This window comes from Thamnophis sirtalis, unplaced genomic scaffold (assembly GCF_051295495.1).
Source record: "Thamnophis sirtalis isolate CommonGarterSnake01/CBP01778 unplaced genomic scaffold, rThaSir2_p1.2 scaffold_7, whole genome shotgun sequence".
Taxonomy (NCBI): Eukaryota; Metazoa; Chordata; class Lepidosauria; order Squamata; family Natricidae; genus Thamnophis; species Thamnophis sirtalis.
Window position 1 is genome coordinate 90573859 of NW_028261387.1, and position 15247 is coordinate 90589105.

Consider the following 15247-nt stretch of genomic DNA (forward strand, 5'->3'; position numbering starts at 1 on the left):
ATTAAAATAAGACATCAAAGAAGATATTTATTGCATTTCTTCCTTAGTCGAGTAGCATTTGAGGTGAACCTCGGATTATATCCTACTTTTCGGTTTATTGACACCAATAAATTTATATTAAGTAAAAGCTAGCAAAAACTACATTAAGAAAGTTCTAGATAGCAGAGACTCCCTTATCCTTAGCCGCATTACAGATAGTCCTCAACTTATGGCCACAATTGAGCCCAAATTTTCCTTTGCTAACTAGAAAGTTGTTAAGTGAGTTTTGCCCTATTTTACAACCTTTCTTGCATCACAGTTGTTAAGTGAATCACTGCAGTTGTTCAGTGATTATTAAGTGGATCTTGTCCAGTGGTGGGTTTCAAATTTTTTTTAGAACCTCTTCTGTAGGTGTGGCCTGCTTGTGGGAGTGGCTTGCTGGCCATGTGACTGAGTGGGAGTGGCTTGGCAGTCATGTGACTGGGGGGTGGCCAACTTGTAAAATGTGGTGAAACTCACTTAACTCTCACTCCCTTGCTTAGCAACCAAAATGTTGGCTCAGAAACTCTGGCATTTGAAGCACGCAAGTCTTAAAGCTGGCAAGTTACAAGACCCTTGGACCCCTAACCCTTTAGAAAAAAACCCCCTTAAAGCTGGCAAGTTACAAGACCCTTGGACCCCTAACCCTTTAGAAAAAAACCCCCAGAGGTGTTCAAACTTGACAGCTTTAAGAATTGTGGACTTCAACTCCCAGAATTCCTCCTCCAGTCATGTTGGCTCAGGAACTCTGCCATTGAAGTGTGCAAGTCGTAAAGCTATCAAGTTACAAGGCTCTTGCACCCCTAACCCCTTAGTAAAAAAAACCACAGGAATGTTCAAACTTGACAGCTTTAAGACTTTAAGGTTTAGATAGGACTCTTAGGTGGGTGGGGAGATTGGTGAGCCAGCCAATCAGTGAGCGGCAGGCAGGGCAAGCGTGGTGCAGACGAGCGGGCGGAGGGAGCTGGAACCGGTTCTAAACGGCACGGTAGATTTGTGGAACCTCTTCTATAGAAGAGCTTAGAACTGGCAGGAACCCACCCCTGATCTTGTCAGAAGATTGCAAAAGATGGTGACCTGACCCCGGGACATTGCAACCGTCATACAAGTCAGTTGCTAATAGAGGTGGGTTCCTATTGGTTCGGTCCAATTTGACCAAATAGGTAGTGAAAATCAGCTGTACCTTTCTGAACCAGTAGCAATGGCAGCCTGGCCATGCCCCCGTACCAGTACAGTCCCCTGGCCTGTCCCCGCTTGCTCCCCATATGCGCCTGGTTGCCGCTCACTCGCGCTCTCACCCCACCCATCCGCACCATGCTTGCCCCACCTGCCTACCTGCCCGCCGCTCGCTGCTCGCCGATCGCCCCACCTCTGAGAGTCCTATATATACCATGCGGTCACCATTCGGCCCACTACCTGGCCTCGCCCTCTGCTAAGCATTTGAATGTTGATCAGCATGGGGATATTGTAATGGTTATAAGTGTGAAAAGCAGGTCATAAGTTACTTTTTCAGTATTGTTTTAACTTCAAACAGTCACTAAATGAATTGTTGTAAGTTAAGGACTAGCTGTACATTTCTGTCCTGAGTAGAAGTTCTATTATTTATTTATTTATTTATTTATTTATTTATTTATTTATTTATTTATTTATTTATTTATTCATTCATTCATTCATTCATTCATTCATTCATTCATTCATTCATTCAGTCATTCATTCAGTCATTCATTTATTCATTTATTTATTCATTTGTTTATTTTAGTTTGTCACTCATGTACAAGATAACAGGAATAAGAATAAACATGAATAAGAACACAGGAAATGGGTATAATAAATTGGGACAGTAAGACAGGGACGTTAGGCACACTGATGCGCTTATGCACGCCCCTACATTAGTTGGATCCAATGACCTCAAGAGAAGATCATGATTCCTTTAGAAAAGATTGACTCCTGATGACAACATTTTTGTTGGTTTCTTTTGGCAGTACAGGTAGCCCTTGAGATGTGAAGGTCACTCAACAGCTGTTTAAACTTATGACAAGATTAATCAAAAGCTACTTACAACCCCACTTCAAAGTTGCAACCCCCTGCTAAACACCTGCGGTCATTTACACATGCAACCCACTGTAGGGACACTGCAGTGCCCCCTTCTTCTCTCTCTCCCCGCTCTCCTGCCGTGCTAGGACCCCACAGGCCTATTCACGCCCATCCCACATCACATACTTATCTTTTGAAGATCTTCAGACTTCACGTTAGGGAAGGAGTTCGGACCACATGCCAGTGGCCAGCTGAGCTGGTGGCAGACTCAAACAGTGAGCAGGTTGGGGAGGAACATGGGCAAGTCCTGGGGCCTGTGGAAGGCTCAAATGAGTGCTCTGCATTGGAGGCAGAGATGGGACCTGGATCCGGCCCCTGGGCCTTGAGTTTGATACCCCTGTTCTACTGGATCTGTTCTACTGGATCTTGCACTGAGCTGGTGGTTGGGCTAAATGACATCATTTTCACTTCAATGGCTTTATGTATAAAACGTTGATTTAAGGCAATTTTTTTTATAGCTCTGTGATGACCTTACAATCTTCACGATAGGATATTTCATAGAAGGATCTCTATGTTGTTTCCCTCCAGTGATGTGTTACCTTTTGGACTTCCAACTGAATACACCATTACTTTTCTACTCCGCCTTCTACCAGAAAGTCCCCGAGAGGCCTTCTCTATCTGGCAGATAACAGATGAGGACTTCCAGCCACTTCTCAGCATCATTCTTGATCGTAAGTAGAGATGTAACCTTCTGGGAGAGGATTCAGTTGCTCCTTGAAATGAAGCCCTTAAGACCTCACAATTGTGGAAATGTCCTTTCCAAAGTTATTATGGTACCTGATTTGATGATAGCAGTTGGTTTGGTTCTCCTTAATTCCTTATAACGTTGGGAACGGCGTGGTGGCCTGGAAGTGGAGCTCTTGCTTCATAATCTGGAGGCTGTGAGTTCAATTCTAAGTAGCGGCAACATATTTCTCTCTCTGGGCACAATGAGTTATTGTCTGCTGTGAACAACAGATAGGCGTCAGGAAGGGCATTGGTCAGTAAACGCTCAGCTCCATTCATTCTCCCCGACTCCACCCTGATGCAAGGCATTACAGCAGTGGCCCCCAAACCTTTGGGCGCCAGGGACTGGTTCCGTGGAGAGAGAGATTTTCCCATGGACCAGAGGGGTGTGTGGTTTTGCATGCTGCCTGCAATAAGTAGTCAAGCTATTCTCCATATCACCTTAAGGCAGGACAAGAAGCAACGAATGGAAGCTTATCAAAGCAAGAACCAATCCGGAACTAAGGAGAAATTTCCTAACATTAAGAACAATTAATCAATGGAACAGCTTGCCTTCAGAAGTTGTGGGTTATTCCCATAGGGAATAAAAGAAGAGCGAAAGGGGAGGGGCATTTGCAGGAGACAATTAGTTCATTCCTGCATTCTTGCCAAGTATTGCGGCATCTGAAAGATATCAACCTGGCCACTCTCCAAGCCTGATAGAGGTTGGTAATTGTGAACTATCTAGAAAGACTCTGGGAGAGGAAAGACTTTGCCGGAGAGGAATTCACTGTAAATTAAATAAAAAGGATTTGTCGGGAGGAGGACTCGGCTTCGTGCTGCTGGGGAAGCCTACGTCAGAACAGATGCTATAGAAAATTTTGTAAAACTTTCCAGTTTATTTGTCTTCTCTCCCCCACCCTCCCCCTAGCTCTTAAGAAATCCTTGGTGTATTTCCATCGTGACCATGAAGCTGATACAGAGGAGATCACCTTTGATCAACAGGAAGTGAAGAAGATATTCTACGGAAGCTTCCATAAGGTCCTTCTCCAAAAACATAAATTCACAAGTACAATATATTCCCCAAATTCTTTTTGCCTCTTCCCTGCTTTGATTTTTCAAAATAACGATTCTTAAAAAAAAAAAAAAATCTGCTTAGGACATTTGCTTGCATGTTTATATGCGCATATGTTGAAATTTGGGGATGTGTGCCAGCATCATAATGAAGGACTAAATTCCATCCTTCCTCTATGTGCTAATCTACATAAATTTATGCACACAAGTATCCAAGAATATGTGTGGAAGGATAAAGAAAATTAACAAAGAGAAAGAATCTCATGTCTGGAAATATTAGAAGCTAACTGATATAATTAGTGGGACAACTCAAAGGTAGTTTGATCTTTACAGCTGCAATTGAGGCCGAAATTTCTGTTGCTAAGCAAGACAGTGGTTAACTGAATGTTGCCCCATTTTACCACCTTTCTTGCCACAGTTGTTAGGTGAATTGTTGCAGTTATGAAGTTAGTAACACGGTTGTTAAATGAATATGGCTTCCCCAATGACTTTGCTTGACAGAAGGTCGCAAAACTTGATCACGGAACCCCAGGATGCTGCAACAGTCATAAATATGAGTCAGTTGCCAAGCATCTAAATTTTGTCATGATTGGGGCAGACTTCTACATTCTGTTCTGTTCTGTTCTGTTCTGTTCTATTCTATTCTATTTTATTCCTACCCTACCCCACCCCACCCCACCCTATCCCATCCCTTATTTTTATCCCATTCCATTCCTTATTTCTATTATATTCCTTAATTCTATTCTATTCTATTCCATTCCATATTTTCTATTCTATTCCATTCCATATTTTCTATTCTATTCTATTCTATTTCATTCCATTCCATTCCATATTTTCTATCCTATCCTATCCTATCCTATTCCATTCCATATTTTCTATTCTATTCCATTCCATATTTTCTATTCTATTCTATTCCATTCCATATTTTCTATTCTATTCCATTCCATATTTTCTATTCTATTCTATTCCATTCCATATTTTCTATTGTATTCTATTCCATTCCATATTTTCTATTCTATTCTATTCTATTCTATTCTATTCTATTCTATTCTATTCTATTCTATTCTATTCTATTCTATTCCATTCCATTCCATTCCATTCCATTCCATATTTTCTATTCTAATCTACTCTACTCTACTCTGGTCTGGTCTGGTCTGGTCTGGTCCATTCTATTCATTATTCCTATTCTGTTCTGTTCTGTTCTGTTCTGTTCTGTTCTGTTATATTCTGCTCTGCTCTGTTGTGTTCTACTCCACTCCATATTATTATTCTGTTCTGTTCCATTCCATTCTTTCATTATTGTTGTGGTTTCCCCCCCCCCCCAAATCTCAGGTGTTACTCACCACACATCTTTTTTTTGTAATAATTTTATTAAGTTTATCAAGATATAAAATAAAATGAAAGTAGTGTCAAAATGGAGGAGGAAAGGGGAAGAGAAAAAACATATAGGAGAAAAAATAAAGAAAAACATTGACATCCAACTTTTTTTTTAGTACAATACAGATAATCCTTGACTTACAACCATCCATTTAGTGACCATTCCAAGGTACAACAGCACTGAAAAAAAGTGACTTATGACTGTTTTTCAAAGTTACGACAGTTGCACCATCCCCGTTAACATATAATCAAGATTTGGGCTCTTGGCAAACTGGTGTGTATTTATGAAGGTCGCTGTGTTCTGGCTCATGTAATAACCCTTTTCCAGCCTTGTGACACGCAAACTCAATGGGGAAGCCAAATTCCCTTCACAACCATGTTACCGACTGAACAACTGCAGAGATTCACTTAACAACTGTGGCATGAAAGGCTGAAAAATGGAGCAAAACTCACTTAACAACTGTTTTGCTTAGCAACAGAAATGATGGACTCAATTGTGGTGATAACTCAAGGACTTCTTGTAGAATAAGATAGTAACAAGCTCACATCTTTTATTTAATGCTCCTGAATATTTGGTAGACGATCTATTTCATTCCTACTGTTTTGTTGTTTTCATTGGAAATTCAGCCATTGCAGGAAAACAGTTCTTTCCTCATTCCTCTAAACATTTATTTTATTTAAAAAAACCTTTCTGAATCAGCTCCACCCCAGGAATAAGCAAATTCCAAATGTGAGCATACAATAAGATCGTTTAAATTTATTTATGAATCATATTTATTCAGCTCCCATCTACCCAAGGCAAGCTGTTATGCATTTATTTGTATTTAGTAAATGCATATTAAAATTTGCATCAGATAAGAGATTCCAAGGCCCAAGGCGATAAATATCAAAAAATTGCTTACAGACTAAAAAAAAAAAATTCAGTGTGCTTAATGATGCCAGAGTACAGATAGTCCTCATCTTACGACCACAATTAAGTCCAAAATTTCTGTTGCTAAGTGAGACATTTGTTAAGTGAATTTTGCCCTATTTTACAGACCTTTGTTGCCACAGTTCTTAAGTGAGTCATTGCAATTATTAAGTCAGCCACACAGCTGTAAAATGAATCCGGCTTCCCCATTGACTTTCCTTATCACAAGGTAACAAAATATGTTTACATGACCTCATATAAATCAGTTACAAGAGTCTGAATTTTGATCTTATGACCATCGGGATGCTGCAATGGTCATAAGTATGAAAAACGGTTGTAAGTCACTTTTTTCAGTTGTAACTTTGAACAGTCACTAAACAAACTCTTGTAAATCAATGACTACCTGTATCTTGATAGAATCATAAGGTGGGGGAGGGACTTCACTCATTAGAACAGGGGTGTCAAACCCGATTTCATTGAGGGCCGCATCAGGGTTGTGTTTGACCTTGGGGGACCGGGGTGGGTGTGGCCAGGGTGGGCATGGCCAGCTCAACGTCACTCCTGTCGGGGGCGCCTGTGGTGCAGGGGTGGGTTCCGACTTCTATCCAGTTCACTCAGGGACGCGCTTTGATCTCACCCGCTCTTGATTTGCACTATACGCGCATATGCAGTAGTAAGGTGCCGCCGATAGAACCGATTTGGAGGCATGGCCTGCCGTGTTACTGCCTACTCAGCGAAACTGGTCCGACCCAGTAGGAACCCACATCTGCTGTGGTGGCCCAAGCACTCTGCCAGCAAAAACAGGCTCCTGAGCTCCGTTTTCAGCTGCGACGGCCTCCTGCAACCCACTGCCAGTGACAACAGAGCTCGGGAGGGCTGCTGGCAAACTTAGTTTTCATTGGCAGAGGCACTGCGGGCTGGTCCTTTGCAGTTTTCAGGCAGCCCTGTGGGCCAGATTTAATAGCAATAGCAATAGCAGTTAGACTTATATACCGCTTCATAGGGCTTTCAGCCCTCTCTAAGCGGTTTACAGAGTCAGCATATTGCCCCCAACAACAATCCAGCCTTCACGCCTTGAGTTTGGCACCCCTGCATTAGAAATTCAACTTTGTACCTAGGATCTAAGCTCAGGATGCTACAACTCTTGTAAGGCTGCAACTCTTTCTAGAATGCCGGGGATGTAATTCAGGGAGGCTCAGAGGTTTCCAAATTGTGTTGCGTTGCGTTGCAAACTCTGCAATCAAAGAGTGTTGCAAATTGTGCTGCAATCAAGAACAAGACTCAACTGTTTCTATCTGTTGGGCAGGTCCATGTATCGGTGAGCCACGGCTGGGTCAGGCTCTACGTTGACTGCAAGAGGATAGGAGAAAAGACTCTTGGGAAATCGGAGATCCATTCGACAGCCGGCTTTATCACCCTGGGGAAGCTGACAAGAACACGAGGACCACGGAGTGGATCAGCCATGGTAAGCTTCTTGATCCTCCAGCTTGATCCGCAGCCTTTCTCTGATCCCCCAAAGTAAGCAACCTCAAGGAATGGCAAAGGTGCTATAAAAGAGAGAGAAACTGCTCCAAGCAAAACAAATCTATTATCTAAAAATAAAGTCCCTGCAAGGGGGCACAGTGCAAATCCACTTCATTTTATTAGCTAGCAATTCTGGTTTGCAGAAAATGGGTTAATGGTAATGGTCCTAAAATAGCCTTTCAAATATGGAAGAACTAATCTCTTGGCGGCGATAAAAAGCATGGAGAATCCATTTCTATTGTCCAGCTGACAATTTCCATATATTAACTATGTAATTCAGAAGAATGTGCAAATCCAAAAGTGTTAAACTGTTTTAGCTCCAGGTGACAACATGGAGGAGCCTGTGCAATTTATTATTTTTTTGGCAGCATTTTGAGAAGCAGTTTGGCATTGTCTTCTGGGATGAAAGGGAAGGATGGGCCCAATGTCTCTCAAATGGCTTCATACCTAAGGTAGGATTAACAGAATAACAGGGTTGGAAGGGACCTTGGAGGTCTTCTAGTCCAACCCCCCCACTCAGGCAGGAAACCCTACCATTTCAGACAAAGGGTTGTCCATTCCTTTCTTAAAAACCTCTAGTGTTGGAGCTTTCATAACTTCTGGAGGCAAGTTGTCCCACTGATTAATTGTTCTAACGGTCGGGAAATTTCTCCTTAGTTCTAGCTTCTCTCCTGGATTAGTTTCCATTCATTGCTTCTTGTCCTGCCTTCAGGGGCTTCGGGCAATAGGTTGACCCCTTCTTTTCAGTGGCAGCCCTTCAAATATGGGAAGACTGACAGCCTGGACTAGGGGATGACATGATAGCAGTCCTCCAATATCTCAGGGGCGGCCACAAAGAAGAGGGCATCTACCTCTTCTCCAAAGGCAGCCGAAGCAGCAGCAAAGCAGACCACTGTCACATGACCACTGGTCCATGCCTACCCAGCTGGTCATTAGGGCAGAGAACCGGTTGTTAAATTATTTGAATCCCACCACCGGTGTGGCCCCTAGTCATTTTCTTTCATTTTCTGACTGAACATTCACAGCTACCAAAATCATTCATCGTACGGTTTTGTCTCCAATCACCTCTGTTTCCATTCATTCTCTTTGGGAACATCCTTCCCCTCACCCCTTTTGCAGCGCAGATCCCATAATTAATGCATTGTAAAAATGTAGGGGGGGGGGGATTCCAATACTCAGCGCAGACCTCCCTCGCCTCCCACTGCTTTTCCCGCAGTCTGCCTTTTCCAACATCCACAGTTCTCGGATAGACAGGATGTCTCATTATTGGCCGTCGTTTTTCTTTCGCTAACTAGATGTATCTTTCGCAAATGTCATTTTGAGCTGCAAGCAGTACTCCCCCTGATCGAGACATGAGAAATGAAACATCGTTTCTGCTACTTCCTTTTCTTTCCAACGGGCTCGATTCGGAGACAAGATAGGGAAGCAGTTGCTTGTTTCTTTAGGAGTTCAGAAAAAAATAGAATAACAAAGGTGGAAGGGACCCTGGAGGTCTTCTAGTCTAACCCTCTGGAGAGAAGCAACTTAGAACTAAGAAGACATTTCCTGAGAGTTAGAACAATTATTCAGTGGAACGAGTTGCCTCCAGAAGTTGTGAATGCTCCAACACTGGAAGTTTTTAAGAAGATATTTGCCTGAAACGGTATAGGGTTTCCTGCTTAAGCAGGGGGTTGGACTAGAAGACCTCCAAGGTCCCTTCCAACTCTGTTGTTATATTCCAGTGACGGCGAACCTATGGCACATGTGCCAGAGGTGGCACGCAGAGCCCTCTCTGGGGGCACAAGTGGCATCGCCAGCTGCTCTTCTAATTCCCTGCGTGCATATCCGCACCGGCAAGCTGGTCTTTGCTGGCACCGGAGCGCTGGAAAACGGCCTGAAAAACAGCCAAAAACCCATGCTGTTTTTCAGGCCATTTCAGGCTAGTTTTTCGGTTGTTTTGTGGGCCATTTTCTGGGGTTTCTTTTTGGCCTGAAAACAGCAGAAAAACAGCCCGAAAAAAAGCCTGAAAATAGCCAAAAAACAGATGAGAAAATAGGCATAAATGCACCGGCTGGTCTTCAGGTTTCTGGTCCTCCCGCGCGCACAGAAGTGCATTCACGTGCATTCCGGTTTGGGCCCTCAGTGTCAAATAGGTTCGCCATCACTGTTATATTCTGTTCCATTCTCTTCTATTCTACTCAAGTAGGAGACCTTATGCCATTTGAGACAAACGACTGTCCAGTCTTTTTCTTAAAAACCTCCAGTGATGGAGGACACACAACTTCTGAAGGCAAGGTCTTCCTGTGGTTAATTGTGCTGGAGGTTAGTTCCAAGTTGCTTCTCTCCAAGTTGACTTTCCATCCGTTGGTTCCTCTCCTGACTTCAGGTCCTTTGGAGAATACGTTGATCCCCTTGATATTGGGCAACTCCTCCTCCTGCTCTGATGTCTCCCCCTGGTCCTTCTCTTCACTACACTAGCCATGCCCAGTTCCTGCAACCGTTCTTCGTATGTTTGAGCCTCCAGTCCAAAAATTGCTCCCTGGATGATGCTACTTTTTGTCCTAAGCAGCCCTTCTGAGACAGATGTGCTCACTGCAGTTCCCATCACCGTAAATAAGACATTGTCAGGCTACCTCTGGGTGATCACAGCCCATCTGTGATTTTCGTATGCCTCAGAAGAGAATCAGGGAAAAACTCTGTGTAGTTTCAGACACAGAGGAAATGGAAGCAATGTTCTTTAATGGAATGGAATGGAATGGAATAGGGTAGGATAGGATAGGATAGGATAGGATAGGATAGGATAGGATAGGATAGGATAGAATAGAATAGAATAGAATAGAATAACAGAGTTGGAACGGACCTTGGAGGTCTTCCAGTCCAACCACCCTGCTTAGGCAGGAAACCCTCTACCACTTCATACAAATGGTTATCCAATCTCTTCTTAAAAACTTCCAGTGTTGGAGCATTCACAACTTCTGGAGGCAAGTTGTTCCACTGATTAATTATTCTAACTGTCAGGAAATTTTTCTAAGTTGCTTCTCTCCTTGATTAGTTTCCATCCATTGCTTCTTGTCCTGCCTTCAGGTGCTTTGGAAAAGAGCTTGTGGCAACCCCTCAGATATTGGAAGACTGCTGAGTTGGAAGGGACCTTGGAGGTCTTCTAGTCCAACTCCTTGCCTAAGCAGGAAACCCTACACCACTTCAGACAAATGGTTATCCAACATCTTCCAGTGTTGGAGCATTCACAAGTTCTGGATTGTTCCACTGATTAATTGTTCTCACTGTCAGGGCATTTCTCCTTAATTCTAAATTGCTTCTCTCCTACATTAGTTTCCACCCATTGCTTCTTGTTCTACCCTCAGGTGCCTTGGAAAATAGTTTGACTTCCTCTTCTTTGTGGCAGCCCCTGAGATATTGGAAGACTGCTATCATGTCTCCCCTAGTCCTTCTTTTCATTAAACTGGACATACCCAGTTCCTGCAACCGTTCTTCATTTGTTTTAGCCTCCAGTCCCCTCATCACCTTTGTTGCTCTTCTCTGCACTCTTTCCAGAGTCTCCACATCTTTTATCATTTGGTGATCTGATCATTTGTTGCCAAAACACCTACAAAGAGACTGTACATCTAGGTTTTCTTGACTTGTTCCATGGAGGTTGCTGGGACATTGTAGCCACCGGCTTGGATCCAGCCCGTCTTCCCAAATAATAAGGGGAAAACATTGGGAAAACTCACCATTTTCTCTGGAAGTCAAAGAATGTGCCAGGAACGCAAGATTATTCCATTCTCAGAACGGCGAGATAATGCGCATCTATAATTGTGAGGGGCTGTCGAGGCAGGCAGAATGATATGCAACCTCTTGTTGAGACAAATCATGTCTCTGCTGTGCGTTGACAAAGCATTTCACGGCTCCCGTGGCATAGAACTCTTCATCAAGATGAAACCGAACTGTCTCGTGCATACATAGTAAATGATGACACTGATAATATCGTCTTGAGGGAGGAGAAACCTAAAAGAATAATGGGCCATCCTGAGGAGATTCTACATGAAAGAGGGGAAAAGCAAGCACTTCTTAAAAGTGGATTTTTTTTTAAAAAAAAGGAAATTAATGTGACAGGCAGACAAACATCTGTCAGGCACAAGCCCAGGGAAGAGACAGCAAGATCCAATCCGGTTCAATCCTTTATTAGCGTACACCTAAGGGACAGAATCTTGCCAAGCTAAAGCTATAATCTTCCAACCCACTAGACATATTCTGAGAGATTCTGAAGCTCTTCCCTCTCTTCCCTGTCCAACTTGAGAACTGGGCAGTCTCTTAATATAACTTCTCTCTGGGAAAGCTCTTGGTTGCCCAAACTCTCCCCGTCTGCTCCTCAGGAGCATCTTCAATCAGACTATCTTCTCCAAATTTCAGGCATTTGAAAAGATAGAATGGGACAGAATTGTTCTCCAAGACATTAGGAAGATGACAATTATCATTGTTTGAAATAAAAGTGACCCAAGTCAACAGAGGAGGAGGAGGAGGAGGGTGGAGGAGGAGGAGGAGAAGAGGATGATGAAGGAGGAGGAGGAGGAGGAGGAGGAGGAGGAGGAGGTAGGGGGAGGAGGAGGAGGGGGGGGAGTCAAGCTATCCTCCAAAACACCTGAGGATAGGACAAGAAGCAATGGGTGGAAACTAATCAAGGAGAGAAGCAACTTAGAACTAAGGAGAAATTTCCTGACAGTGAGAACAATTAATCAATGGAACAACTTGCCACCAGAAGTTGTGAATGCTCCAACACTGGAACTTTTAAAGAAGATGTTGTCTGTAGTGGTGTAGGGTTTCCTGCCTAAGCAGGGGGTTGGACTAGAAGACCTCCAAGGTCCCTTCCAACTCTGTTATTCTAGAAGGAGGAGAAGACGGAGGAGGAGGAGGAGAAGTAGTAGTAGTAGTAGTAGTAGTATAGTAGTAGTAGTAGTAGTAGTAGTAGTAGTAGTAGTAGAAGAAGAAGAAGAAGAAGAAGAAGAAGAAGAAGAAGAAGAAGAAGAAGAAGAAGAAGAAGAAGAAGAAGAAGAAGAAGAAGAAGAAGTAGTAGTAGTAGTAGTAGTAGTAGAAATGATGTTGTACATTTGATCCATGCAGAAATCCAGAAATTTGGGGTTGGCAGGCAGATTTGAAATTTTGTATTATAAGACATATAACAACATAGTATCAGTATTTTTATGAACTGGCTGCCATGGGTAGAAGTGGTCAGTCACAAAACATGTTTGGCAAAACAACAACAACAACATGGTGCTTTGCTAGCTTGCATGGACTTTATTTGGCTCTGATGATCCTCAATATTACCACAGCAAATCCACTGAAAGATCTTTTTTTTTAGAAAAAAATATTAAAAGTATTTAAAAAGAAGATGAAAATGAAACCACACTAATATAAAGAATAAAAAAAAGCTTTCTAAAGAGTAAACTGAAGGTGCAAGATTTTTTTTAAAAAATATAGAAAAGTAACAAAAAAGACGCAAAGAAATGGGTTCCAATGTTCTTTACAGCAATTATAAATACACTTATAAATTTGCATCTCTCTCTAAAGTTACGTCATGTCTCTCTTCCTTCTGTAATCTACCTTGTCTAGTCATCAAAACTATAGACCATAGTTTTCTCTAATCAAAGAAAACCATTTGGCCATCTCAGCAAAAGAGGGTCTTTTTTTAAAGACCGCTAGGCTTATTTAAGTTTGATTTGATTCAATTCATTTAGAAAATGAGGCCTAATTGATTTGAATATCTAAAACATTTCAATTGGGAAGCATCGACTCGACTGAACAAGTTGAATCGATGTGAAATCCAGTTGGATTCGGGTAGAACGGTCTCTGGATCTGCTCATGTTACTTAATCCAATTTGATGCGTCAAATCCATTTGTCGATTCAATCTGACAGGCTGATTCAATCTTGTCAAATTTGCCCAATCAAAGCCCCGAGATCCGCAATATCTAGTGACAGATTTACAGAGTTCTGAGCTGCAGCTATCTACTGTATTAAATTTTAAGAAAGGCCCTGAGCCTCGAGACATGATTGGAGATACATACTCTGTTTGAGGCTGAGACTGTGCTTTTCCAGCATGCTGGCTAAACTTTTTCTTAGACAAACGCAAAAGAGTTTATAGAAAAGATGTTAAAAAGCCATGCCGGATACCTGGATTCCAGTAAATAGACATTTAATATGAACTTAATTTATTTAATGGGCGTTTGAATATACCAGCCCCATAGTCCCTTTCTAAGAATTAATTTATTTATCAGATTGTAATTCTAACTTTATTTTTTATATATAAATAACTCAAGGATGCAAACATACCTAATATTCCTTCCTCCTCCTTTTTCCCCAACAACAACCCTGTGTAATAGACAGGGACAATCCTAAAGTCACCCAGTTGGCTTTCATGCCTAAGGCAGGACTAGAACTCACCATCTCCTGGTGATTGGCCCAAAGTCACCCAGTTGGCTTTCATGCTTAAGATGGAACTAGAACTCACCATATCCTAGTAATTGGCCCAAAATCACCCAGGTGACTTTCATGCCTAAGGTGGGACTAGAACTCACCACCTCCTGGTGATTGGCCCAAAGTCACCCAGTTGGCTTTCATGCCTAAGGTGGGACTAGAACTCACCATCTCCTGGTGATTGGCCCAAAGTCACCCAGTTGGCTTTCATGCCTAAGGTGGGACTAGAACTCACCATCTCCTGGTGATTGGCCCAAAGTCACCCAGTTGGCTTTCATGTCAAAGCTGGGACTAGAACTCACCATCTCCTAGTAATTGGTCCAAAATCACCCAGGTGACTTTCATGTCTATGGTGGGACTAGAACTCACCATCTCCTGGTGATTCGTCCAGAGTCACTCAGTTGGCTTTCATGCATAAGATGGAACTGGAACTCAACATCTCCTAGTAATTGGCCCAAAATCACCCAGGTGACTTTCATGTCTAAGGTGGGACTAGAACTCAACATCTTCTGGTTTCCAGCCTGGTGTCTTAACCACTTGGCCAGCAAGTGGTTCAAGGTGCTACTTGTCACCCATAAAGCCCTCCATGGTAGTGGATCTGGGTACTTGAGAGACCGCCTCCTGCCAATTACCTCCACATGACCTATTAGATCTCATCGATTAGGCCTCCTCCGAGCTCCATCTGCTGGTCAATGCCGACTGGCAACCACGCGGAGGAGAGCCTTCTCGGTGGTAGCTCCGACCCTATGGAACGATCTCCCCGTGGAGATTCGTACCCTCACCACCCTCCAGACCTTCCGCACAGCCCTCAGAATCTGGCTATCCCGTCAGGCCTGGGGCTAAAGACTGTAACCCACCCGAATGGTATGAATGTTGTGTTTCAATTATGTATTGTCTTATATGTAAAAGTCTGTTTTCCCCCCTTTCCTTCTTGGATTGTGAGCCGCCCTGAGTCCCCCCAGGGAAAAGGGCGGCATATAAATAAACCTTCTAAATCTAAATCTAAATCTAAATGTCAGCAAATTGCCTTCATTTTTCTCAATAAATATACCAAATACTAAGACCTGAGAATGATGGCATGTAGGGGAGCAAACGGA

At 42.8% G+C, this 15247-nt stretch overlaps 1 protein-coding gene across 1 annotated transcript in view; it reads left to right on the forward strand.

The window, feature by feature from the left end:
• Positions 1-15247, forward strand: part of COL20A1 (collagen type XX alpha 1 chain) — a 204453-nt gene that overhangs the window by 121724 nt on the left and 67482 nt on the right. Inside the window, exons 24-26 of the mRNA XM_087720870.1 lie at positions 2641-2783; positions 3749-3858; positions 7485-7643. Coding sequence (XP_087576996.1) covers positions 2641-2783; positions 3749-3858; positions 7485-7643 — 412 coding nt within the window. The remainder of the gene's footprint in view (positions 1-2640; positions 2784-3748; positions 3859-7484; positions 7644-15247) is intronic.